The 24,191-nt window shown below is 51.9% G+C and overlaps 1 protein-coding gene across 5 annotated transcripts; it reads right to left on the reverse strand.

Annotated features, from left to right (window-relative positions):
• Positions 1 to 23,235, reverse strand: PKN1 (protein kinase N1). 5 transcript variants are annotated; one of them, XM_081135071.1, is made up of 23 exons: positions 23,004 to 23,235; positions 22,444 to 22,650; positions 18,578 to 18,881; positions 17,089 to 17,240; positions 15,512 to 15,647; positions 12,724 to 12,869; positions 12,183 to 12,396; positions 11,250 to 11,444; positions 8,807 to 8,916; positions 8,573 to 8,716; positions 6,486 to 6,561; positions 6,263 to 6,404; positions 6,082 to 6,175; positions 3,869 to 3,948; positions 3,717 to 3,792; positions 3,531 to 3,622; positions 1,933 to 2,109; positions 1,684 to 1,746; positions 1,487 to 1,563; positions 1,177 to 1,319; positions 799 to 906; positions 628 to 708; positions 1 to 278 (listed from the first exon to the last, which is right to left on the reverse strand). In XM_081135071.1, exons 4-23 carry the CDS (start codon positions 17,119 to 17,121, stop codon positions 75 to 77), a joined length of 2,391 nt encoding a protein of 796 aa, XP_080991197.1. In that variant the 5' UTR covers positions 17,122 to 17,240; positions 18,578 to 18,881; positions 22,444 to 22,650; positions 23,004 to 23,235; the 3' UTR covers positions 1 to 74. The 5 variants fall into 5 exon arrangements, with proteins under 5 accessions (XP_080991197.1, XP_080991198.1, XP_080991194.1 ...); XM_081135072.1 differs by having other exon boundaries at positions 22,383 to 22,650; positions 23,004 to 23,231; XM_081135068.1 differs by lacking the exon at positions 23,004 to 23,235 and adding an exon at positions 21,914 to 21,978 and having other exon boundaries at positions 22,383 to 22,471.
• Between the last annotated feature and the right edge of the window lie 956 nt (positions 23,236 to 24,191).

Genomic DNA, 24,191 nt, shown 5'->3' on the forward strand with positions numbered 1-24,191 from the left:
TGCATGGAGGGGACAAACCCCAAAGGCATATTTAAAAACTAACAGCTGGGTGGGAGCAAGGGCAGGGGAGCGGGCTAGCAACCCCCAGCCACGAAGTCGAAGTCCCGGAAGGCCGCCTGCTCTGTGGCAGTGAGAGGCCTCGAGTCTCGGGGCGGGCTCAGCGTGGGGGCCTCCCCGGTGAATTCCTCGTCGAAGTTGCTGACATCCGTACGGCCTGACAGCGTGGGCACGAAGGGCGGCGGTAGGCGCCGGGCCAGCAGGGCGTCCCAGCCCAGGGTCTGCAGGGTGAGTGGGGGAAAGTCAGTGTGGGGGGCTGAGGCGCATAAGGCATGAAGGGCCAGCCCTTGCGCCCCATCCAACTCTGGATCTGTTGAGGTTCATCTAATGAGTCAAAAGATTGAGGGGAAGAGTAAGAAGGACTGAGAGCTCGGGAAGGATCACTTGATCAGTGGAAGAGCCTGGACTCATACACAGGGCAGTGGTTCCCACCAGGCCAGCCTGAAGTAGGTTTAGGAGGGTCAGTGAGGGTGAGGGAGGAGGAAAGAAAGGGGGCGACAATGTTGGAGGTGAAGCCATCAGGTCTTAGGGGGAAAGGGCCTTGCCCTTGGTGGAAGGTGGGTTCCTCACCCTGAAGAAGGGCTGTTTCTTCACATCCTCTGCATCCCTCTCGCTGGATCCCAGCCTCCGCTCTGGATTCCTCCGCAGCAGCTGGGTGGGTGGGGGAAGCATTGTATCAGTCCTCCCCTTCTGGACCTCGGAGCCCCTCCCTAGTCCCACCACAACTTAGAGGGTCCTCACCCTGCGCATGATGCCAATGGCTTCAGCTGACAGGAATCGGGGGTAGCGAACCTCATCGTTGACGATGCTATCGAATACTTCTTCCTCATCGTCCCCTGGAAAAGGGGACTGGGGACAGGGAGAATAGGGTGAATGAATTAAGCACCTCCTCTGGCCATGCCATGCCCAGCCCCACCAAAGCCCTCTGCTCTGGCTGTACCTCCACACAAAAGGTAAGTATCCCATTTTACAATTTGGAAACTAAGGCCAGGAAGAAGCCACCTGCCCCAAATCACACAACACATGGTGGAGGCAGATTCTGATTCCACCCCTGTGGGCACACACAGGTTCCAGTGCCATCCCAGGGACAAGCAGGGTGGGGGCAGCCTATGGCCTCACCTCGCCAACCAGCATCTCATAGAGCAGCACGCCCAGCCCCCACCAGTCCACCGCCCGTGTGTACGATGTATCTGTCAGCACCTCGGGGGCCAGGAACTCCGGGGTTCCACAGAATGTGCTGGTCCGGTCCCCATAGCCCATCCCTGGGGCAGCAGGGACATGTGAGGTTATTGGGGGGATAGAGGGGGTCCAGCCAGCCCTGTCCCAGGATCAAGGGTGGGGTTGTGAGATACCCTGGGTAGGGTTGGGGACTCCATTCCTTCCCCCTCCATTCTGTCTAATGCCCTCAGATCCCAGCCCCGCCCCTCACCCTCCTTGCAGAGGCCAAAGTCTGCGATCTTGACATAGCCCTCGGTGTCCAGGAGCAAATTGTCCAACTTCAGGTCCCTGTGAGGGGTTGGGGGGTATAAAGAGGAATGAGTGGGAATAGGGGCTCTGCCTGAAGCCTGAGTCCCCCCCAGTGGGCAGAACATGCATGCACGAGCATGTGCACACACATGCACACACCTGTAGACAATCTTGTGTTCATGGAGAAACTGAAGCCCCAGCACCACACAGGCTGAATAGAAGCTGCAGAGAGAGGTTGGTATGAGGGAGCCAGGCCTCCCAAGGAAGATCATATAAACCTGGCTGCCACATCCTCAAAAGGGACCCCCCTCAGGTTCCCCCAGACTCCAGGAGGTGGGGGGAGGTGGGGTCTATAAAGGAAGGAGTGAGAAGGGGGCTGAGGCATGGGGTGCAGGAGGCCAGGCTCACATGGCTCGGGGTTCGGAGAAGACATCACTGTGGATGTGCAGCATCAGGTCCCCACCAGCCGTGTACTCCATCACAAAGCACACATGCTCCGGTGTCTGGAAACAGCCAAACAGGTTCACCAGGAAGGGGTGTCCTGCACTGGTCACTGCTGCCAAGATCCGCTTCTCACACATCAGGCTGGGCAGGGTGGGGACAGGGGTCAGAGAGCACAGTAGCTCCCTACTCCCAACTCTCACACTCCCTAGAGTCTTCAAGCATTGGATATTTGTTGAAGGCCTCTTATGCCTGTGCAACCTTGGGAAAACTGCTTAACATCTCTGAACCTTGGCAGCCTCATCTGCTAAACAGGCACCTAGAATCCACCTGTCATCCTAGTAACAGTCCCCCAACTTCTCTTTGGGGAGATGGCAGGGGTGGGCTTATAGGAATTTTTTTTAAAATATGTTTTTATTGATTTCAGAGAGGAGGGGAGGGAAAGAGAGATAGAAACATCAATCAGCTGCCTTCAGCACGTCCCCTACTAGGGATTTAAGTCACAACTAAGGCATGTACTCTGACTGGGATCTGCTGGAATTTTTAAGGAAGAAGGGCTCAAGTTGGGGTGGAGGGAATCTCTGCCCTTGTAAGGGGACTGCAAAGCCCATATACAGGAAAATAGAACTGAGAGACATCATCTGAGCACCTGGATACAGCCACAGCCATGCCTGAAGGCAGCCACCCCTGGACATTTCTGATCCGAGCAATAAATTCCTCTATTTGCTTAAGCCTGCCTGAATTGGGTTCCTGATTAACAAAAGGATGTCAAGAAGACAGGGGACAATCTCAGTGTTTCTACCAAGCATTTACAGGGAGCCAGGCATTGTACAGAATGCTCTAGATTCAGTCTCTCATTTAATCCACCCGATTACTCTGCAAGAAAGGCATTAGTATTCCCCTTTTGTAGATGGGGAGGCTGAGGTTCAGAAGGGTCTCCCCAAGATCTCTAAGCATGTCTGTGGCAGAGATGGGACTTGACCTCAGGGCCCTGACCCCAAAGCAGAGGCAATGCAATGGCACCATTAAGAGCACAGGCTTCAGCCCAGGCATCAGTGGCTCAGTGGTTGAGCATCGACCTAGGATCCAGGAGATCATGGTTCGATTCCCGGTCAGGACACACACCCAGGTTGGGGGCTGGGTCCCCAGTCAGGGGCGTGCAGGAGGCAGCCGATCAATGATTCATCATTGATGTTTCTCTCTTTCTCTCTCCCTTCCTCTCTCTGGAATCAATAAAGATATACTTTAAAAAAAAAAAAAGAGCACAGGGTTCAGAGCCTGAGTCCCTAGGTTTGAATCCTGGACCTGCTGCTTACTGGCTGTGACCTCAGGCAACTTTCTTAACTTCTCTCTGCCATCACCAGACTGGGAACAATAACAGTATTTACCCCCTAGGGCTGCTGTGAGGAACAAATGAGTTACTGAATATAAAGTGCAGAGTGGATGTTTTCTAAGAGTTAGAAAAGTTAAGTACTAGCTCAATAAGTGTGAGAAAGGACTGCTCTGTCTCCCATTTCCCAGAAGAGAAGACTGATGTTCTCAGAGTGCCTGAGCAGGGTCCCCACCTCTCCACCTCATCTCGGGCCACAATGTCCCCTTTCTTCAGAGCCTTGATGGCAAACAGCTCCCCACTGGGCCGGAATTCAGAAAGCAGCACCTGGAACCATAGTGGGCAGGGGTAGCCTTAGCAACCAGCCCAGGGACCCAGGGGTATAGACTCCCAGCTCTTCAACCTCTTGCCCCCATCTCACCTTCCCAAAGTGGCCCCGGCCCAGCACTGCTAGGAACTTGAAATCCTCAAGGGTCAGGGGTGACTTCCTGAGAGGACTGTGGAGAGAGGATACTGGTGGGAACTGGGACAGTGGGCAGTGGTGGTAGGTGGTGGACAGGGGAGGGGTGTCACCTGCATAGGGTGGGGCCTGGGGTCTCCTGGGTCTCCGAAGGCAGTTCAGAAGTGGCGGTTGTATCCTGGATTGGCGAACTCTGTAGCAGAGAGAGGGGGTCAGATAGAGGGAGGCCAGAGACACCCCATAACCACAACAGCCACCAAGGCTCCTGTCACGTCTCTGACCTCACCTCTCCTCCCACTTGCCCCCTTGTTCACTCCCCTCTAGCCACAAGTCCCTCTCACTGTGCCCTAATAGACCAGGCATGTTTCCACCCTAGTACCTTTGCACGGACTGTTCCCTCTGCCTAGAACTCTCTTTTCCAGAAACCTGCACAGCTCCTTCCTCATCTCCTTCAGGCCTTTACTCAACTGTCACCTTTGTAGGTGAGTCAGCTGACCACTCTATTAAATAAGTAACAGAACCCCAACACAAACACTCTCTATTCCCCCTTTTCTGCTTTATTGTTTGCCCCAGCACATTTCAGGCTGTAAATGTATTTTATCATTTATCTACTTATTCCCTTTATTGGTATTAGCCCTCCAGAGCCACTTAATTCTTTATACCACATCTATATGTAACTTTGAAAAGAATCAAAATTAATATTTTTATGCGAAAAATTACCTACCGGTCCATCATCCTCCACAATAGATACATTTCCAAAAATTTAATCAGTACAAAAAGGTTCAACACGGTCCTTTCCTGCTTCAGCTGCCCTCCCTAGAGCCAGCTGCTATTAATGATTTCCTTGGTATCTTTCTAAATATATTTCATACCCACATGAGCAAAAGTGCTCGCACAGGCTCCATTTTTCTTGTACCCACTACTGACAATATTCTAATCTTGCCTCTCCCACTGTACAATCTGTCTTGGAAATCATTCTACGCCTGCACACCAGACTGGTATCATTTATCACAACTGTGTACTACTCCACTTTGTCATTTATTTAGCACTGGTTCCTCTGGATGGACCCTGGGGTTGTTTCTACTTTTTTGCCCTCACAAAGCTGTTATAGTGAGCATCCTGGTGGTGTATATGTGAAGGTCCAGGGTAGATGTCCAGGAGTGGGGTTTCTGGGTCAAGACAGTGCCCATTTCTAACTCAGCCAGCTAGACCCTCCCAAGTGGATGTAGCAATTGGCACGCCTCCCATGGGCTGCCTGTTTTCCTGCATCTTTCCCAGCCATTGGTGTTATTAACTTTTGGATTTTTTTTATTTTTGCCAAACTCATCTCATCTAATATAATGAGATATCTCATTTAATTCAATGCCATGAAGCATATATTATTTTCTTTTTTAATCCTCACCCAAAGATATGTTTTTAAATTGATTTTTAGAAAGAGAAGAAGGGAGAAAGAGAGAAAAAGAAACATCGATGTGAGAGAGAAACATCAATCGGCTGCCTCCTGTACACGCCCCAACTGGGGATCAAACACGCAACCTAGGTATGTGCCCTGACAGGGGAATCGGACTCACAACCTTTTGGTGTGCAGACAACACTCCAACCAGCTGAGGCACCTGGCCAGGGATTTTTTTTTTTTTAATGAGATATAAAATGTACTCAGTGAGGTAGGTAAAGGGACCAGATGTCATATTAGTTACCTTCCGCATGTGTCTCGACCTGGGTCCCCATGCCTAGACCAGGGCGGGCAAATGCTGTTTTTTCTATGGTTTGTCAGCTAATGATGGTGTTTATGTACATATATATATTATACATAAGTTTTTGAATTTTTATAAGAGTTTATTTGAGCCAAAACTGAAGACAATTACTGGGAAGCAAGATCTCAAATGCTCTCTAAAAATCAATGGAGCCTGGCCAGTGTTGTTCAGTGGTTGAATGTCAACCCATGAACCTGGAGGTCATGGTTCGATTCCCAGTCAGGGCACATGCCCAGATTTTGGGCTCAATCCCGAGTAGGGGGCATGCCGGAGGCAGCTGATCGATGTTTCTCTCTCATCACTGATGTTTCTATCTCTCTCTCCCCCTCTTTCTTCCTCTCTCTGAAATCAATAAAAACATATTTAAATAAATAAATAAATACATACATAAAAATCAATGAAAAAAATATCCTTGGTTCAAGGTTAACAACAACAACAAAGAACTGGACCTAGGTTCTGACAGAGAAGTGCTGTGTGACCCAGGGAAATTCCTGGTAGCCTCTGGGCCTTAAGCTCAGAAGGAGGCCCCTGATGCTGCCTAGCCGGGCTTAGGGGAGGAGAGAGATGCTCACCAGGCTTGATGGGCTGGAAGGAGGGCCCAGAGGGCTCTTCTGGGGGGAGCTGTCCAAATCAGCCCCGAGGTTCAGCTTCTCCATGGATATGTTGCTATAGTACAAAAAAGGAGAGTATATCTGAGACCCAGCACCCTGGAAAGCAACTGGAACAGCCGGGACCTCCAGAGCCTGTTCTTACCCTGTGGATCGGGCCTCAGGTACGGGAGAAGCCCCTGGGCTGAAGGTGCCTGTGGCTGTGGCACTGGGAATGAACCTTCGAAGCAGCCGCACCCAGGTGGCAACGTCGATGTTCATCTGCCTAGCACGTTGGAATGCCTTCCCTGGGGTGACAGGGGCAGTGTCACCCTCCATGACACTCTCGGGACTCCTGGCCTCTCCCCTGCCCCAACCTATCCACTCACCTTGCTGCTTGGAGAAGATTTTCTTCTGCCGTCGAAGCCGGGGTATCCTCTCAATGACAGGGTTGCGGAAGGTGACCTGGGGAGAGGAGACAATGGGTGAGGACCCTTGCCCACCTCCAGGCGGCTTAGTGGAGAAGCCCTTAGGAGCAGAGGTGTGCACATCCATGTTTTTTAGGGTCCAATCCCTGTGGCATCACATCATATTAAGGGGTTACAAACCAATCCACCACTTGGCAGGGCCACTTCCTAAAGTGCTATCTTGGAAACACAAGAAGCAGGCACCCAGGCCTTCCTCCAGGGGTGGGGAGGGAGTCTGACCCAACAAAATGCACATTCAACTCCAGCAAACAGGTCCTACATCATTTAGTGCCCCGATTCCCACGGGTGGTCCCAGACCTGCAAATCAGCATTACTGGGTAAGGTGCTAGAAATGCAGATCCTTGAGTCCCCCACCTAGACTCACTGATTCAGAAACACCAGGGGTGGGGCCCAGCGGTCTATTTCAATAAGCCCTCCAGGTGATACTGGTGCCCACCCAGGTGGGGCAACCACTGGTGTAGTTGAATTCTCCAAACTCCAACACATCTTCTAGAAAGTGCTAAAGTCCCAGAACTGTGTCACTTTATGTTCAATACAGTAGCCACTAGCCACATGTAGCTATTTAAAAGAAATAAAATTTAAAGTAACATTAACATTTCAGTTCCCCAGTCACACTAGCCACACTTCAAGTGGCTACTAGGCTGGCAGTTACTATACTGGATGCAGACATAAAACATTTTCTCCCACAATAGAATGCGATTATTGTTGGCTCATCGACAGAACTACAGAACGTTCTACTGGATGGCATTTTGAGGAAGCATAAAACAAAATCAAATGCTATAAACCTTGAAGACTTCAGAATTTGCCCCTGGGGCCACCCCCCACCATTCTCGCTTGGTTTTAGACAGTTCCTAACAGAAGGAACTGCCCTGCCACTGAAGTCAGCCCCTCTCTTGTTTCTTTCAGTGGTCCTGGATTATGAGATCACGTAAGAATTTTCACATGGGGATAAAGATATGGGAGGTATGTATGCATACATAAAACAGGGCACATAGATATGTTAGAGGCAAATTTTAAAAAATTTTAGGATAATTTTGGCCAAATGAAGGGGCCAGGGACTTTCCTTCTCTGTGCCTCAGTTTCTTCCTCTTTCAGCTGTGAATTGGGTTGTTGTGAGGATTAATGATTTAAAGTCAGCAAAGTAATTGGGACAAGGCTTGGCTCATACTACAAGGGGTCAGCTAGGAATGTTATTTAGGCCATGGCCTCTTGACCAGGGAATACTGGAAATGTCTGGAGACACTGTGGCTGCCACAACTGGGTGGTTGCTACTGGCATCCTGGGGGTGGAAACCAGGATGCTGCTCAATACCCTACCAGGGTACCCGATGGTCCCTGCAACTGAGAATGATCCAGCCCCCAATGTCTATAGCGCTAAGGGTGGGATACTGACTTGAACCCTAACACCACTGCAGAGGGAATCTCTCTCTAATCGACTATGGCTCTAGTAGCACATGTTGCCATGGGCCATGATATGTTGCCAAGTTTTGTTTTCTTTTCTGTCTTGACAAAATTCTGTGATTTAAATTTTTAAAAAAATCCTCACCAGAGGATATTTTTCCAATGGTTTTCAGAGAGAGTAGAAGGGAGGAAGGGGGGGGAGGGGGGGAGAGAGAGAGAGAAACATCAGTGTGAGAGAGAGACATCGATTGGTTGCCACCCACACGTGCCCTGACCAGGGCAGGGGACTGAGCCTGCAATGGAGGTACATGCCCTTGGCTAGAATCAAACTCAGGACCCTTGGGTCTGTGGGCTGACACTCTAATTACTGAGCCAAATCAATTAGGGCTGTGATTTAAATTTTTTTTTTTTTAAATCTTGCCTCAAAACAAAACCAACCCGAGCTTAGGTCATGTCACTGATGTGACTAATTAGATGTATTATTCTATCAAGGTTCTGAGATCAATTGAAAACATATATTCCCTTTCTAGAAAACTGGGAGCTGGAAATGCAGGAAGTATTTTCTCAGGGTCAGGGGTCCGGCTGTACCTCAGCCACCAGGCAGCCCTGGGGTTCCATGTCCAGCTGGACCTCATGCCTCTCGTTGTCCAAGAAATCCTCCAACTTCAAGAATTTGAGGGCGCACAAGCCCCGCTGGTCCCGCCAGAACACAGCCAATTCCAGTTCCCGTGCCTCAAGGGAAAGAAAGAGGGCCATCATTTGGGGTGCCCAAGGCCCAGAACCCTCCTCCTTCAGGCTCCATTTTCCCCCAACTTAGCTCACCCTCTCCAGCTCCAGCGTGAAGATCTGGTCCCAGGTGTTGGGGCCACATGGCTTCCAGGATGTCTGTCCCACCACTGTATTATCCAGCTTGAGCACAGTACTAACCTCACCTGGAATGGGGGAAGCGGGGTGGGGAGTGGGGGGAATGAAAGGGTCAGGAAATGCTGGAGCAGGGATATAGCTCTATATCTTATTAAATATATATGCATTTTTTTAATCCTCACCCAAAGATACTTTTTCCATTGCTTCTCAGAGAGAATGGAAGGGAAAGAGACAGAGAAACATCTATGTGAAAGACACACATCGATTGGTAACCTCCTGCATGAGCCCCAACCAGCTGGGGATTAAGCCTGCAACCAAGGTACGTGCCATTGGCTGGAATCAAACCTGAGACCCATCAGTCTGCAGGCTGATGCTCTAACCACTGAGAAAACTGGCTAGGGCTTATTATATATTTTAAAAATATTTTTATAATATTTCCTATCATAATATTCTGCTATGCTATCTTGACAAAACTTTACTGTTCTACCTTTCATATTAAGGCCTTTAATCCACCTCCAGGTGGATTTTTGTGTACGATGTGAGGTAGGATCCAAATTCACTCTTATTCTATGTGCACAATCCAGCAATATACTCCTAAATATTTACCCTAGAAAAATACATGCAGATATGCATCAGGAGATGCATAAATATAATAGCCCTAAACTAGAAACATCTCCCTGTCCACTAACAGAAGAACTGATATACAGGGTATCTCCCCCAAATGTATACACACTTTAACAGCTGATGGCTCAATTTAGAAAAATGAAATGTATTTTAATAACCACTACCTTTATAATTATTCAGTGTGTATATATTTTTTTGGGACACCCTATATAAATGACAATGTAGTCTTATTAGCTAAATCATGATACTGCTGATACTCAACTATTTTTTACCTAAAAAAATCCATGAGCCCTGGATGGTGTGGCTCAGTTGGTTGAGCATCTTCACAAGCACCAAAAGGTTGCCAGTTCAATTCCCAGTCAGGGCACATGCCTGGGTTTCAGGCTCGATCCCTCAATAGGGGCGTGCAGGAGGCCGAAGATTGCTGTTTCTCTTTCCTCTCCCTTCCTCTCTCTCTCTTAAAAAAAAATCAATTAAAAGCACATATATATGTAAAAAAAAAATTTGTTTTAAAAAATAACAAAAAGACATCAATTTGTTGTGTGCTCAGTTTAAAGACAATGCACTATTAAACAGGAGTAAAAATGAATGAATGAACTAGAATTCCACACCAATATGGATCTGTCTCCCAAACAATGTTGAATGAAAGAAGCCACTGCTATGGAATACATTCTGTATGCTTCCACATATGAAGTCCAAATATCAGGCAAAATTAAATTATGTTTTGAGATGTATACATGGGCGCTAAAACTACAAAGGAAAGAAAAAATAAAAAGAACCATAAAGTCAGAAGAGTAGCTACCTCTAGGACAGAGGAAGGGGCTAGAATTGGGGACCAGACCTGAGGGGGCTTCCAGAGAGCTCTATTTCTTGACCTGGGTGGTGGATACGTGTTTGCCCTACTGTTATCCTTTCTTAATACACACTTTATATATATATACACACACATACATATATATGTGTACACACACACACACACACACTAGGTGTTTTTTTTAAATTGTGGTAAAATTCACATAAAAGTTAGCATCATTTTTAGGTTGTTGTATGACCATCACCACCACTCATTTCCAGAACTCTCTCATATGCCCAAACTGAAACTCTGTCCCCATTAAACATTAACTCCCTCTCCTCCTCCCCCAGTCACTGGGAACCACCATTCTTTCCATCTCTATGAATTGTACTACTCTAGATACCTCACATAAGTGGAATCAAGATAGCATTTGTCTTTTTGTGACTGGCTTATTTCACTCAGCATAATGTCCTCAAGTTCATCCATGTTGCAGCATCTGTCAGCATTCCCTTCCTTTTTAAGGATGAATAATATTCCATCATATTGTTATACCACATTGTGTTTATCCATTCATTCATCAATGGACATTTGGGTTGCTTCTACCTTTTGGCTATTGTTGAGTCATCCTGCTATGAACACAGGTGTACAAACATCTCTTCAAGACCCTGCTTTCAACTCTTTTAGGCATACACTCAGAGGCAGGATTGCTGGGTCACATGGTAATTCCATGTTTAATTTTTTGAGAATCTGTCATGCTGTTTTCCACAGTGGCTGCACCATTTTACATTCTCACCAACTGTGCACAAGGGTTCCAATTTCTCCACGTCCTCCATAACACCTATTTTGTTTTGTTTTGTTTTGTTTTATAGTATCCATCTTAATGAATGTGATGTACTCATTAAGAGTGTTAGAGTGTTACAAATGTGGGGCATCCCAGGACCCCCCACCCCACCTCATCCCTCCAGGCTCTTGATGCCCACTCACTGGTGTTCTCGGCTTCTGCTTTGAGACTGCTCCGGCCACTAAGGCTTCCACTTCGGCTGTAAAGGCCCCGAGCTGGGCGGCCCAGGAAGGGAGTACGGCTGTCCAGGGTGCCAGGCCCTCCCGTTGAGGGTGAGGGGTTCCAGGGGATGGTCTCTGGAAGGTCCCTGCAGCCCACCACACGCACCTCCAGGGTCCCTAAGGGAGGGTCAGGCTCAGGGGGGGACTACAGTTGGGGCAGGTCGAAGGGAGGGGACCCCAGGACATACACAGAAATAGCCAACATACAAGTAGAAGTTGGTGAGGGACAACCAAAGTGGGGCAGGGGGTCTGATACAGGATGGCTGTGCCAGAAGTAAGAAATATGGGACCAGGGGGAGCAGGGGAGGCTGCAGCAGGCCAGGCTGGGGAGGGGCTCTGGATACCGGGGTTTAAGGACAGAAAAGGATGTAGCTTGCAAGTCCAGGCAAGGAGAAGCAGAACAGAACTAAGCTATGATTCAGACAGCTGATTTGAGGTCTGTGGCAGGGGCTGAGGCCTACAGTAGGGTTGGTCTGGTGAGGTAGTGGGGCTGGGATGGGGTCAGAGGTTCAGGGCTGAGGGTTCTGAGAGTGAATGGCTGGACTAGGGGGACTATGGCTGCAGGAAAAGACAGGGCTAGGTGGGGAAAGTGAGAATGGGAGTATGGGAGACAAGAGTCCAGGATCAGAGGACAAGGGGGGGGCAGGAAGTCCAGGGTGCATGGGGCTGTCTGGCTTAAAGAAATGGGGCCCAGGCTAGAGGGTTGGGGTGAATGGAAAAGCGAGGGAACAGTAAGATGGGAGTCTGGATCTCTGGGTGGGGGATGAGGGGTGGGAGTCTTGGGGTTGGGGACAATGAGGGTTCGGGAGTCCAGGGCTGTGGGGGTGGGTTCTGGTATGAGAGGTTGGGACCCACCTGTAAGCGGTGCGGGCTTGCATAGGGTGCTATAGTGCATGGCAGGGAAGGGCCCGGCCAGGCGGGCACTGAAGGCTGCAGACGAGGCTGCAACAAGTTCCTCACGCAGCAGCTGCCCCTTGGGGTGGTCGGCGGGCAGCTCCCCGAGTCGCCGCTCCAGCGCCTCTCGAAGGAGCCCCAGCTTCTGGTTAGACTCCGTCAGCTTCTCCTGGGCCTGCAGGAGGAGCTGGGTTGGGCTGGGGACGCAGCTGGGCTGGGAGTGCCCTTCTCCAAGCTCAGGCCCACGCTCCTCCCTTCAACTAAGTCCTACTTAGGGCTCCTTGTCCCTGGAGACCCCAAACCCAAACCTTCTTGGTCCTACCCCTGAGCTTCCAGAAAAGTAGGCGCCGTCCACGGAGTCACCGCCCCTTGATGAAGCCCCACCCCTTACCGTGGCGCTCCCAAGCCAAGGCCCCGCCCCTTTCCTGCAGCCCCACCCCTCACCGAAGCCCTACCCTCACTGAAGGCCCCGCCCTTCTCCCGCGGAGGCCGGGCAGCTCACCTCACTGACGGCCTTGCGGTCAGGGGCCTTAGCGGCGCTGAGCAGGCGCAGCACATTCTTGGCGCCCTCGGCCACCGCGTGCTCAACTCGGAAGTGGTGCCGCAGCTCCTCAATGCGCAGCTCCACAGCCCCCAGGTCCGGACTCCCTGTGGGCACAGGACACAGGGCAATGAGGCCAGCTTGGGACCCAGGTCTAACCATCCTTGTCCCAGACACAGTCGTCTGCAAGAACAGGTACTGGCCCCAGACATACTACCATCAACATGCATTAAGTTTCATCCAAGGGGCTGTCAGGCTCTTTTATCCAAATGCTGTCACTCAGACGGATGGTTCCAGGGACAGGGGCTGTCACACTGGGGCAGTCATATACACAGGCTTAGGGACAGAAACATTGTCAGAATCCCACTTCATCCCCAGGGACTGTCATGGGGACATCATGGGCAACTGGACAGCCACAAGAATACAGTCACACAAACACAAGGACTTTTTTTTTTTAAAGTAACTTTTATTCATTGCTGATGGGAATACAAGTTTCCTTCCCATGGAGGCAGTTTGGCCATGTCTATCAAAATCACAGCCCGGCCGGGCATGGCTCAGCTGTTGAGCGTTGACCTAGGATCCAGGCGATCGGGGTTCGATTCCCGGTCAGGGCACATGCCCGGTTGTGGGCTCGATCAATGACTCTCTCATCATTGATGTTTCTCTCTCTCTCTCCCCCTCTCCTTTCCTCTCTCTGAAATCAATAAAGATATATCTAAAAAAAAAAAAAAAAAAAAATCACAAATGTATTTACTCTTTAATTCAACAATCCCAATTCAGGGACTGTGTCCCATAGAAACACCTCTGCACTTGACAAAGGTACACAGTTATTCATGGCAGCCTTCTTTCTTAAGAGCAAAAGGCTGGAAACAACTCAATTTTGGCAAAGGGACATTGTCACAGGGGCAGATGGACAAGATCACAACACCCTTAAGAGACACGGTCCCACCATGGCAGAACTCCCAGGACTCTAACTCCAGCCCAGGGAAAATCACAAGAACATAATCACACTGCCACATAGATAAGGCATAGAGATAGGCAAAGAAATGCCATCACACTGTCACACAGGCACAACAGTGTCACTAATCCCCACAGACATAGAGACCCAATATCAAAAAGGCTGGTTGTCACACCCAGTGTGAAGTCACTGGAACGCAGTCATAGCCTGATACAGGACACAGCCAATTACCCAATGCACAGGAACAGGCACAAGTACATACTGACAAACAGGTGTAGGAAACTTGTCACCCAGAGGCACAAGGTCATGGTCACACTTATCCATGGCTGTGGGGGACAGTCTCACTGTCCTGTATAATGACCCAGACTCAGACCCTGGAACTCAGTCACAGGGAGTCATACTGTTACCCACAGGTGTATGACACTCATCTAGACACCAATAACACAGACAGTGTTACAGAAACCCTGACATTTATAGGCATGTCATCCTACAAACAGTCACACTCTTGCTTCTAGGCCTGATGTCTCATGGCACTCAGACAATCACTGAGACTGTTACACTTACAGGGGCAAAGTCATGCTGTCACCAAGGTGATATCACCCAGAGGCATATGGCCATGATCATACCATCACACACTATCACTAAGAAGACCACAAGGGTATTCACAATACAGATGGATAATCACAAGGACAGTCACACTAACCCCCCCCAAAGACACACAAATTGTCATCTGAGTTATAAGTCCTACTGCTATAGTCTGAATGTTTGTGTCACCCCAGAATTCCTATGTTGAAACCCAGTCCTGATGAGGCAGTATTAGGAAGTGGGTCCTTTGGAAGGTGATTAGATCACAAAGGTGGAGCCCTCATAAGTGGGATTAGTGCCCTTCTAAAAGAGACCCCAAAGGGATCCCTCACCCCTTTTTGCCACATGAAGATAGCTAGAAGACACTGTCTATGAACCAGGAAGTAGGCCTCACCAGACACCAGAATTGCCAGTACATTGATCTTGGACTTCTAGCCTCCAGAACTGTGAGCAATACATTTCTACTGTTTATTAGCCACCAAGTCTATGGTTCTGTAATAGCAGCCCAAACACCCTGACACCCACCAACAGCTGACACTCTATCTGTCATGGTGACACACAAACTATCATAGTTACTAGGACATACACTCAACTGCTGGTCCCCACAGTCTGTGTCACATGAATACTGACATACATCAGTAGCACAGACACAGTCACACAATACATCAAGACCCTGTCACAAGTTCAGGTTGACAATCAGGTTGTAACACCCCTCAAACATTCATTGACAGAGACACACATGCTGTGGAAACCCACAGTTCTACACAATAGGAACCAACATGACAAGGCAACCACTTAGTCCAAGTGTCTGCAATTTTTTCTATAAAGAGCCAGGGAGTAAATATTTTTTACTTTGCAGACCACACAGGCTCCATGGCCACTACTCAGCTCTGTTATCCCAGTGCAAAATTGACCTTAGATCATTGTAAATGAATGGGCATGGCTGTGTGCCAATAAAATTTAAAAAAAAAAAGGCAATAGCAGATTTGGCCTGTGGGCTATAGTTTCCCAATACCTGATCTAGTGTAAACCTTGAGTGGGACAAAATGGGAAAATGAAGCCCAGAAAGGGTTGGGAATGGGTTCTAGTCACAGAGTCAGTGACAGCACTCACCTCTCTGCCAAAGAAAGGAATCCCTCTCAGGGCTGGGAGCTGAGTTCTGCAAGTCTAAATGCAGGCTAGGTTGTCTCAAGGCAAGGGGCTCACCTTGGGCCTCATCTGGGGCTGCCTGGCTTTCCAGCTGGCAGGCCTGCAGTGCCCGGCGGAGCTGCATGCGGATGATGTCAATTTTGGTCTTACTGTCCTGTAGCATCTGCTGGGCTGTCAACAGTAGCTTCCGGTCCTGGGGTCAGAGGTGGTCTGTGAGAAGATGGCTGGACAGCTGGGGTCCAACCACCCACCCTACTGTCCACACAGTGCAGGCCTGGGGTGACCGTGAGACAGAGTGTTTGTGTCTGTGTGTTCCTGGATATAGAGGGGTGATGCAGCCCATGCGGCCTGAATCCTGGCTGTGCCACAGCTGTGTGACTTCAGGCAAGCCACTTAACCTTGTTTTTAATCTGGGCTTGTTCTTCAATCTGCAGGAATAGGATCATTACTAAGAGCACTGATCCCCACTGGGCTGAGGATTAAAGGAGCTGATCTGTATGAAGAACTCAGGGCTGTGCCTGGCACCAGCAGGCACTGTATTCATGTCAGCTGTTAGCCTGCTCTTAGCACACATGAACATCCCCGTGGCAGGTGTAGCCCTAACTGTAGCCACATGGGTGAGTCTCCAAGGATGACTGGGAGGGTGTATGAGGCAGTCTGCTATAAATGGGGCCCCAAGTGTTTGTGTGTGCAGTTTAAGGTATGGCAGTGACTGGGCATAGCCCAGGACCCTGTGTGCATACAAGTGCTGGAAACTGGTTGTGGATTTTTTCATCCACTTTGTGCTGTGTTTCAAAACCAGGCAAAGTTAACCTGTAGTGATGAAAGTATGGGTATTGACTGAAGGGGGCAGGAGGTAGCTTTCTGGGTGACTGGAAATGTTCTGGATTTTGATGGGGTGATGTATACACAGGTAAAAATTAATCAGGCTGTACACTTAAGTTTCCTACATGTTATGTCTGTATGTTACACCTTAAGTAGAAAAAAAAAATCTGTGTGGTCTATGTCCTTGCATTTGTGTTTGAGTGTACACATGAGCATGGGTGAGCAAGTGTCTCTAGCAGCGTGTCTCACTGTTCTTGTCTGTGTGAGCATCTCTGGGTATTGGTACAGACTTGTGACAGTGTCCCCTGTGTTGGTATGACTGGAGGGGTGTGTGTGTCTGTGTGACAACTCTGGTCTCTGGGTGTGAATTTAATGGTGTTATCTGTGGGTCTAGGTGGTTTCTCTACATGTTATGATGGTGTGTGTGTCTAGGCATTGCTGACTCTTACTCTAGATGTTATGACATGGGTATGGCTCTGTGTGTCTCTGGATGTTAGGATGATGACATGTGTGCATCCAGGTGTTGACTGTGTGGACATGTGTCAGAGAGATGCCACTGGCAGTGGGCTGTGTGTTGACCTGACCATGGGCACCCTCAAGTCTATGGGAGAAGACTAAGTGTGGGAGGACAGTCTCTGCCATGTATCTGTCTTGACATCACACAAGTCACCCAATTTCCCATATGCCCCTAGGAACTGTCTGCACCCCAGTCCTGCCTCCCAGCCACCCGTCAGCCTCTGCCCCCCGCCCCCCACCCACGACCTGTTTGTGGGCATACATGCACATGGGGGTGCCTGCTTCTGCCCCACCTTGGTGCTGCCGTTGCTGTACGTCTGGATCATGTTCTCCGCCCCCTGCTTCACCTTCAGCTCGATGGCCAGCTGCTTCTCCAGGCCAGCCACACGGCTCAGGTTGGTGGCTGAGCAGGCCGGGCCACCCTCACCAGGGGACTGGGGGGCATCTGGAGAGGGTGAGTATGATAGAGTCACCAGGACCCTCACCTCCATCTGCTTGGGAGGTTTGGCCCAGCTGAAAGGATCTGCCCTCTGTCCAGCCTGGATTCCATCCCCGGGCCAGGGCCCTGAGGATCCAACCACCCCAGACCTTTCAGGGAACTCCCTCAGGGCTGGGGTGGGACCAGCATGAATGAGCATGGGCAAGTGTCCAGGTGTGCCTGAGTCCTCAGTGTTGGTGGGGCTGTGAATAGAAATCCCTGATTCTTTATACAGCTGTGTGGAGTCCATGGGTGTGGGTGTGGTTACGTCTGTAACGCATAGGGTGTTGGCATGACGAAGCGAGTGTGTGTCTCCCTAGGCACTTGTGTAACTGTTAGATAGCAGGTGTTAAAAAGACTGCGAGATTCTGGATGCTGGGGCAACCCTATACATGTGTTTCCAACTGTTGGCACAACTATATGTTCAGATCTCAGGCTGGTACGACTGTGTCTGAGTGTCCTGGTGTGGGTACAGCCAGATATTCATGTCTCTGGATGCTGGCATGGCTCTATGTGACTCTCTGTAGAATGGTGTGACTGTGGGGGTGACTCCAGGGGCCGATGTGACCATATGAGATTCTGAGTGTTGACCTAACTCTCTCACTGTCTCAGAGTGTTGACATGTCAGTGTGGGTCCCTAGCTGTTGATATGCCTATCGTATGGAAAGGCTGGGTGTTGGTGTAAGTGGTGTTGAGTCTTCGGGTCTTGTCCCATTGTGCATGTAAGCCTCTGGCTGTTGATGGGACAGTATACATCTGGAAGGGCTGGACAGCTGTGTGTATGCAAATCTGTGGGGGTTGGTGTGACCATGTGTAAATCTCTGGGTGTTCGTTTGTGTGTTGGTGAGACTCTGTGCATCTGTTTGGGTGTTGGGTGGCAGTATGGAAGTCTCTGGACACTATGGTGACTCAGAGCCTTTCTGGGTATTCACATGATAGTGTCTAGGTCCTTGGGTGTTGTCTGGGTGTTGGTGTGACTGTGTGAGTCTAGATACTAGTATGATACCATGTAGGTCCTTTGGTATTGTCCAGGTGTTGCTGTGACTATGTGTGTCTTTGGGTACTTGTGTGACACTAAGTTTCTGGATGTTGTTCAGGTGTTGGTGTGACCACATATACCTTTCTCTGGGTGTTGGTCTTGATGTTGGCTCTAACTATATTTTGAGGCTGGAGGCTGTTGTGACCGAGTGTGTCTCCCTGGGGGTCAGTGGAGGTGGGGCTAGCCTAGCTCTGGGAACCTGAAGCTGAGCCCCTGGCAGTGGTACCCCTAAAGTCCTGCCTCCTCTGGGCAAGGCCCTGCTTACCATGGGTGGCAGCCACAGGGTCAGGCAGTACCACATGAGCGTGCAGCTCCTGCAGCTGCTGGTGCAGCAGGTCGAGCCGGCGTGAGGAGCCCCGCAGCAGCAGCTCCACAGGCCCAAGGCTGCGACCCAAGTCGGTGGTGGCCCGCCGCAGGTTCTCGGCACCTTCCTTCAGCTTTAGTTCCTTGCGGATCTCTCGCCGCAGCCGCTCCCGCTCTAGTTCCAGCTGCTGTTGCACTCCAGGAGCTGCCAGGTCTGCGCCTGCCAGGCCCAGCTGCTCCAGCAGGGACCAGCTGCGCAACTCACTCTGTGGAGGACAGAGCAGGGTCAGCGGGGCCAGGAGAATGCGGGGTAGACTGTCTTCAGCTAGCCAGGAGCCCCTCCTCCCGGCCTGGGGCTCCTATGACAGGGTCTGCTCGACATCCTCTGACCCCCAAAACTGGGAGGTGAGACAAGGCCCTGTCTCAGGGAACCCATAGGTACAGTCCTATCTTCCTTCATCTGTTTCTTACACAGTGGGATTCTGGAGGACAGGCCCCATTGCCCCACCACTGTGCTCCCCAAACTAGTGGGGGTCTCCTAGGACAGGCCCTATTTCCCTTACATCATCCTCCCAAACTAGGAGGCCCCAAGGATAGGCCTTGTCTCCCTTTCATTTCCCCTCAAATGACAAGGTCCTGAGGGTAGATCCCTTTCTCCTCTTTGCTGTCCCTCCAGACTAGGAGGTTCCTAAGAGTAGGCCCCATCTTCCTTCTGCTGCCCCCCAATCAAGGCAATATCAAAGGGCAGGCTTCTGCTGTCCCCCAAAGCTATGAGGTTGGGGTCCGGAGAACAGGCTCTTTCTCCCCTTTGTTATGCCTCAAACTAGTAAGTGCCAAGAACAGACCTCATCTTCCCTATGCGGTAACCCCAAACTAGGAGGTCCCAAGGAAAGGCCCCATTTCCCCTCCTCTCATCCTCTACAACCAGGACCCTAAGGAGCAGAGCCCTGTCTCCTTCTTCCTCTATCTCCCTGATGTGGGAGCCCCAGAGCCTCAGAGAGTTTCATTACAAACAGAAAACTCCAACCTATTTCCTCCTCCCCTCCGTCCAAAACTGACAGGTTCCAAGAGCAGGGCCTCTGGCCTATGCCGCTTGGGGTCCTCTTCTGCCCTCCTCCCACAGGGACCCCAGTCCCCACCTCCAGCTCCTGGTCCAAAGGGGGATCGGCCTCCGCCATCCTGGGTCCCGGCTGAGGGCCCTGCCCTCTTCCTGAACCTCAGCCCTGCCAAGCAGGGCCTCTCACTGGCCACTTCCTCTTTCCTGCTAGCTCCCAGCAACCCCTGCGCTGGGCCAGCTCCGGAGCTCTGGTGCATCTAGGGAACCTTTCCCCAAGGCCACCATCTGATGGAACTTGAAGGCAGGCTCCCCCAAGTGTATACAGGCTCCTGGAGCTGACTTGGGGTATGCACGCTCTCATATAACTACAGGCATGTGCACAGACCATAAATGTACACCAATATGCAAATACCCATGAATGTTTACATGAGCCAGCCCCTGCCTGCAGATACAGGCCGTTACAACTTCCGGCTTCCTCTCTGGGTGCCCACTGCTGCTGACTACAGCTTGGAGGCTAGAGGGCCTGGCTCGGCCAGGGGCACCTCCCTGAGATCTACATCATGAGAAAACGGCACTGGAGGGGTGGGGTGAATGTACCCCAAACCAGCAACCCTCTGAAGCTCAAGTATGATTTTAGTAATAATAATAGTAATAATAACATTAGTTAAGACAGGCTGCACCCTGGTCAACTAGTGAAGTCCGTGAGGCAAGTGCTATTATCGCCCCATTTTCAAGATGAAGAAGCTGAAGCCCAGGATGGTAACATAACTTGCCCCAAGGTCTCACAGCTAGCAAGAGACAGAACCAGGATTTAAAACAGAAATGCCCAGAATCCTAGTACAGGCTAGGTTGTCAGGTGCTCTTCTCCCACTGAGAACCCATTTCACAGATGAAGAAAGTCTTCCTTGGCTCCTGATTAAGCTTGAGGGCAGCTGCCCCCAGGGAGGGTTTAGGCAGACCAAGGGCCTCATTCCAATAATCCTACCAATCACTCACATTAATCCTGAGCAGCTACTATTATTCTCCCCCACTTTACAGGTGAGGAAACTGAGGCTCAGAGAGATGACAGAACAGTTCTCAATGTGAAGGGGGTAGGATGGGGATTTTGCACATTTGCACATCCACCTCTGGGGGCATTTGACATCATCCAGAAACATTTTGGTTGTCACAACTGGGGTTGGCGAGGGGGTGATACTGGCATCTAGTGGTTTGAGAGTAGGGTTGCTGCTCAACACCCTACAGTGCACAAAACAGTCCCCACCTCAAAGAATGATTCAGCCCCAAATGTCAATAGTGCTGAGGATGAGAAACCGTGGGTTAAAGGACACAGACTGACACCCTGGGCTGCTGACCATGACTGCCAGTAAGGATTTCATAGGAGCCCCACCTGCAGAGTGCTGGTCTATGTCTCTCCCAACCATGAACACCCTCTTAGTCCCATTTTTCTAATAGCAGAACTAATGCTAAGAGAGACAAAGACACCTGGCCCAGGACACACAGCAAGGAAGTGACAGCGCGGGAATTTAAACCCAGGGTCATCTAATACTACCCACTCCCAACCAGGCCGTGCCCACTGCCCATCCGCCCTCCTTCCCCCAGCAGGCAGAGCAGGGGTACAGCCAGGAGCAGAACCATCTCAAATGGGGTTCCAGGCAGAGAGGAGCAGGTGCCCTCTGGCAGCTGACGCCTGAGAATATGCAGAGCAGGGAGGGAGGAAGGCCCCTACCCAGAAGGCAGGAGTCACCAGAGGGCCAGCAGGGTGAACCCACGAATCAGGGGCCTGGCCCAGCCTTAGAGAATCCTGGCTCCCCCACCTCTCACTGAAAAGCAGGAGACTCCAGGTTCAGAGGGCCCACCTCCCAGATCTTCCCCTCTTCCAAGACCAACCAGGGACCTAGACCTCCACGTCCGGAGATTTCAATGCTTTGGGCGTTTCCGGAATCTGGACAGGACATCCGTTTGCCGGACACAGAACAGACAGGCAAAGTTAGGACAGACAGAGGGACAGGGTGGCAGGTCCAAGCAGCCACGAGAAAAGGAACAGGAGGGGGGTAAAAGCAGGCAAGAGATGGGAAGGGGAACCAGGGCACAGGTCCAGCCTCATTCCAGGAAGCACAGCCTCCATCCAGGTCATGTTTGGTACACACCAAGCACATGCATGTGATGGGGATTCCTAAACAACCCTCCCAGGGCCAGGGGGAGAGACAGGGACCCTGGCCCTCCCCAGCCCCAAGGTCTGACCTTGTGTGATCTGCAACACCATATACGCCCAGCTCCTCGGCAAGGCTGGCAGGCCATCAGCAGGACTGGGGTGGGGGACACAGGGTGACATGGGGGAGACACAGAGGGGATGGAGGGCAGGTGCAGAAGGAGACGAGAACCTGGTTACACAGCACCACAGGATGACTGTGGGATGGTGAGGCACTAAGGGGTCACAGGACACGTCTCAGATTTGGGTCACTAAACCAAAGGTCAGAAGTCACCCTGGCCCTGCTTGTCAAAGGTGGGGAAGGTGAGTTCAGGGCTGTCATGCCCACAAGGTGGCACAGGGAGTACATGGCTGGGCAGTAGGTTGGTGCCAGTCACCTGTCTGTGTGTGTGTATACATTTGTGTGTTGGGGGTGGGACGGTGACCCATATCTGCTCCCCATGCCCAAGTAGGATTCCGGGTATGAGAGAATCCCCAGCTTGTTGATCCAGGTATTCCTACCTGGGATCAGGTTCCACCTGGCAGCCCAGAGGGTGGCCCTGTGGATTCCCATTCCCCCCACCTAATGAGGTGACTCGGGCACTTCTGCCAACAGGTGCCAATCGTAGTGGCGTCGGGAACCTCGTAAAGCTCAGTCCGAAGGCGGGGGCCGCTGGAGCTTTGTTGTTCGGGGGAAGGGCACGAGCAGGGCCGGGTGGCCTCCTCCTCTCCCGAGGCGCCATGCCAAACACCTGCCCCAGGTGAAGCGGCACCTGCCAGGAATCAAACCCTGAGGGGAAGGGGGGCGAGTGATGGGGGCGACAAGCACTAGGACGCACAGCTAGCCTCAGACAACCGAAGTCGCACCTCCGTGGTGCCCCCTCAAATTCTCGGGGAAGGGTGGAGCTTAGGGTGCTGCAAGGGCCTCCGGGATCTCCTCGCTCCCCCCTCCCCCCCGTGCGTACCTCCACCTGCCAAGCAGGGGGCCGTGCTGGCTCCACAGGAAGGGCCCAGGGAGGGGACCCCAGGCGCTCGAGAGTTTCCCGCCCTGGCCACCCTGGTCTCGGGGATCCCGGCAGCTCGCGGGCGGGGGTGTCCGGCGCCGGGCGGCCGCAGGGCAGCGGCGGATGCAGGTGCGCCTACCTGCACAGCGTCGCTGGCCATGTCCTCCCGCCGCCCGCCAGGGGTCTCGGTGCCGAGGGAGGGGTGGTGGGGGAAGCGCGCGTGCGCCCAGCCCGGGGTGTGAAGGGCGTGGAGGGGGCGGGCACAGCGGGACCCAGGCCCAGCGCGAGGCCCGCTCCGGCCTGCTCCGCTCGGGCCGGCTCGGCCAGGCCGCGGCGTCCGCGCGCCGCGCCCTCCGGCCCTCACTGCGGCCGGAGCCGTCACGTGACCGCCGAGGTCGGCGCCCGGGGAGGGGGCGGGGCCGAGGGGCGGGGCTCCCGGCGGCCCCTGGGGCTGCCGGCGCGCGGTGCTGGGCGCCCCCTGACTGCACCACTTCGTCTGCCCCCGGGGCTTTTCTGGATCTGCGCTCTGCTCAGGGGTCCTCCATTTGAGTGCGCGGAAACCCGAAAAGAGTGAGCCCCGTCAAAGCAGGGAGTGGCGGAGGCCTTTGGCCTCCCTGGACCCCTCAAAAAACAAGTAATTCATCTCCCCGTGTTCGCAAACTCAGGCCTGGACCCATTCGGCCTACCAGGAATTCAAGTTCAAGTGCATGGGAGCTCCTCTCCCATTGCCTGCAGACAAGCTCTGGGCAGATCTGGGTTCAAGTCCCAGCGCCCCGTGCCCGGGGGGCGGGGGTGAGCCCCAAACTCCTAAGAGCGCCTCATCTGTGAAACGGGATTTACCCACCCATCTCTTGGGTGTTGATAAAATGAAATAGTGCGGGCCAAGTGCTGAGAACACAGTAAGCACTCCATAAGTGCTGCTGTCATTTTTGTTATTTCCGTTGTTATGAAGAGGATTTGAATCCCAACTGCGTCACTGCCTCGCTGTGCGCCGTGTGGATCCTGTGGCTGCCAAGCCTGTTTTCTCCGCTCTTCCAGGCTGCTGTACGCAGTTGGCACTCCATAAATGCATACTCGTGCCCAGGGGGAGGCGGAGGGTGGAGGCTTCTGCAGAACTTCCCCAAGGTCTTCTGGAGTCTCTGGAGAGTGCATCTTGGCTCATAGCCCGCCCCGCACTCCCTTTATTACCTACCGGCTCTGAGCCAAACTGCGTTCCCTGGAGTGCGAGGCGGGGAGCGCTCCCTTGCGGCTGTGCCCGCAGTGATGCCCTCCCGGGACCCGCCTATGCGTGGAGCGCTTCGGGTACCTTGGTGACTGCTGTGCGTGG

Source organism: Miniopterus schreibersii (genome assembly GCF_964146895.1).
Source record: "Miniopterus schreibersii genome assembly, chromosome: 4".
NCBI classification, from domain to species: Eukaryota; Metazoa; Chordata; class Mammalia; order Chiroptera; family Miniopteridae; genus Miniopterus; species Miniopterus schreibersii.

What these genes read in the sequence shown, in the direction of transcription:
- PKN1 (XM_081135068.1), bottom strand. Translation starts at nt 22,434, where the DNA reads ATGGGAATCCACAGGGCCACCCTCTGGGCTGCCAGGTGGAACCTGATC. An exon ending in CAGGTGGAACCTGATCCCAG is followed by an intron (nt 21,979 to 22,382) that starts GTAGGAATACCT and finishes CCCCCACCCCAG; the next exon opens with TCCTGCTGATGGCCTGCCAG. An exon ending in CCATTGGCATCATGCGCAGG is followed by an intron (nt 709 to 798) that starts GTGAGGACCCTC and finishes CCACCCACCCAG; the next exon opens with CTGCTGCGGAGGAATCCAGA.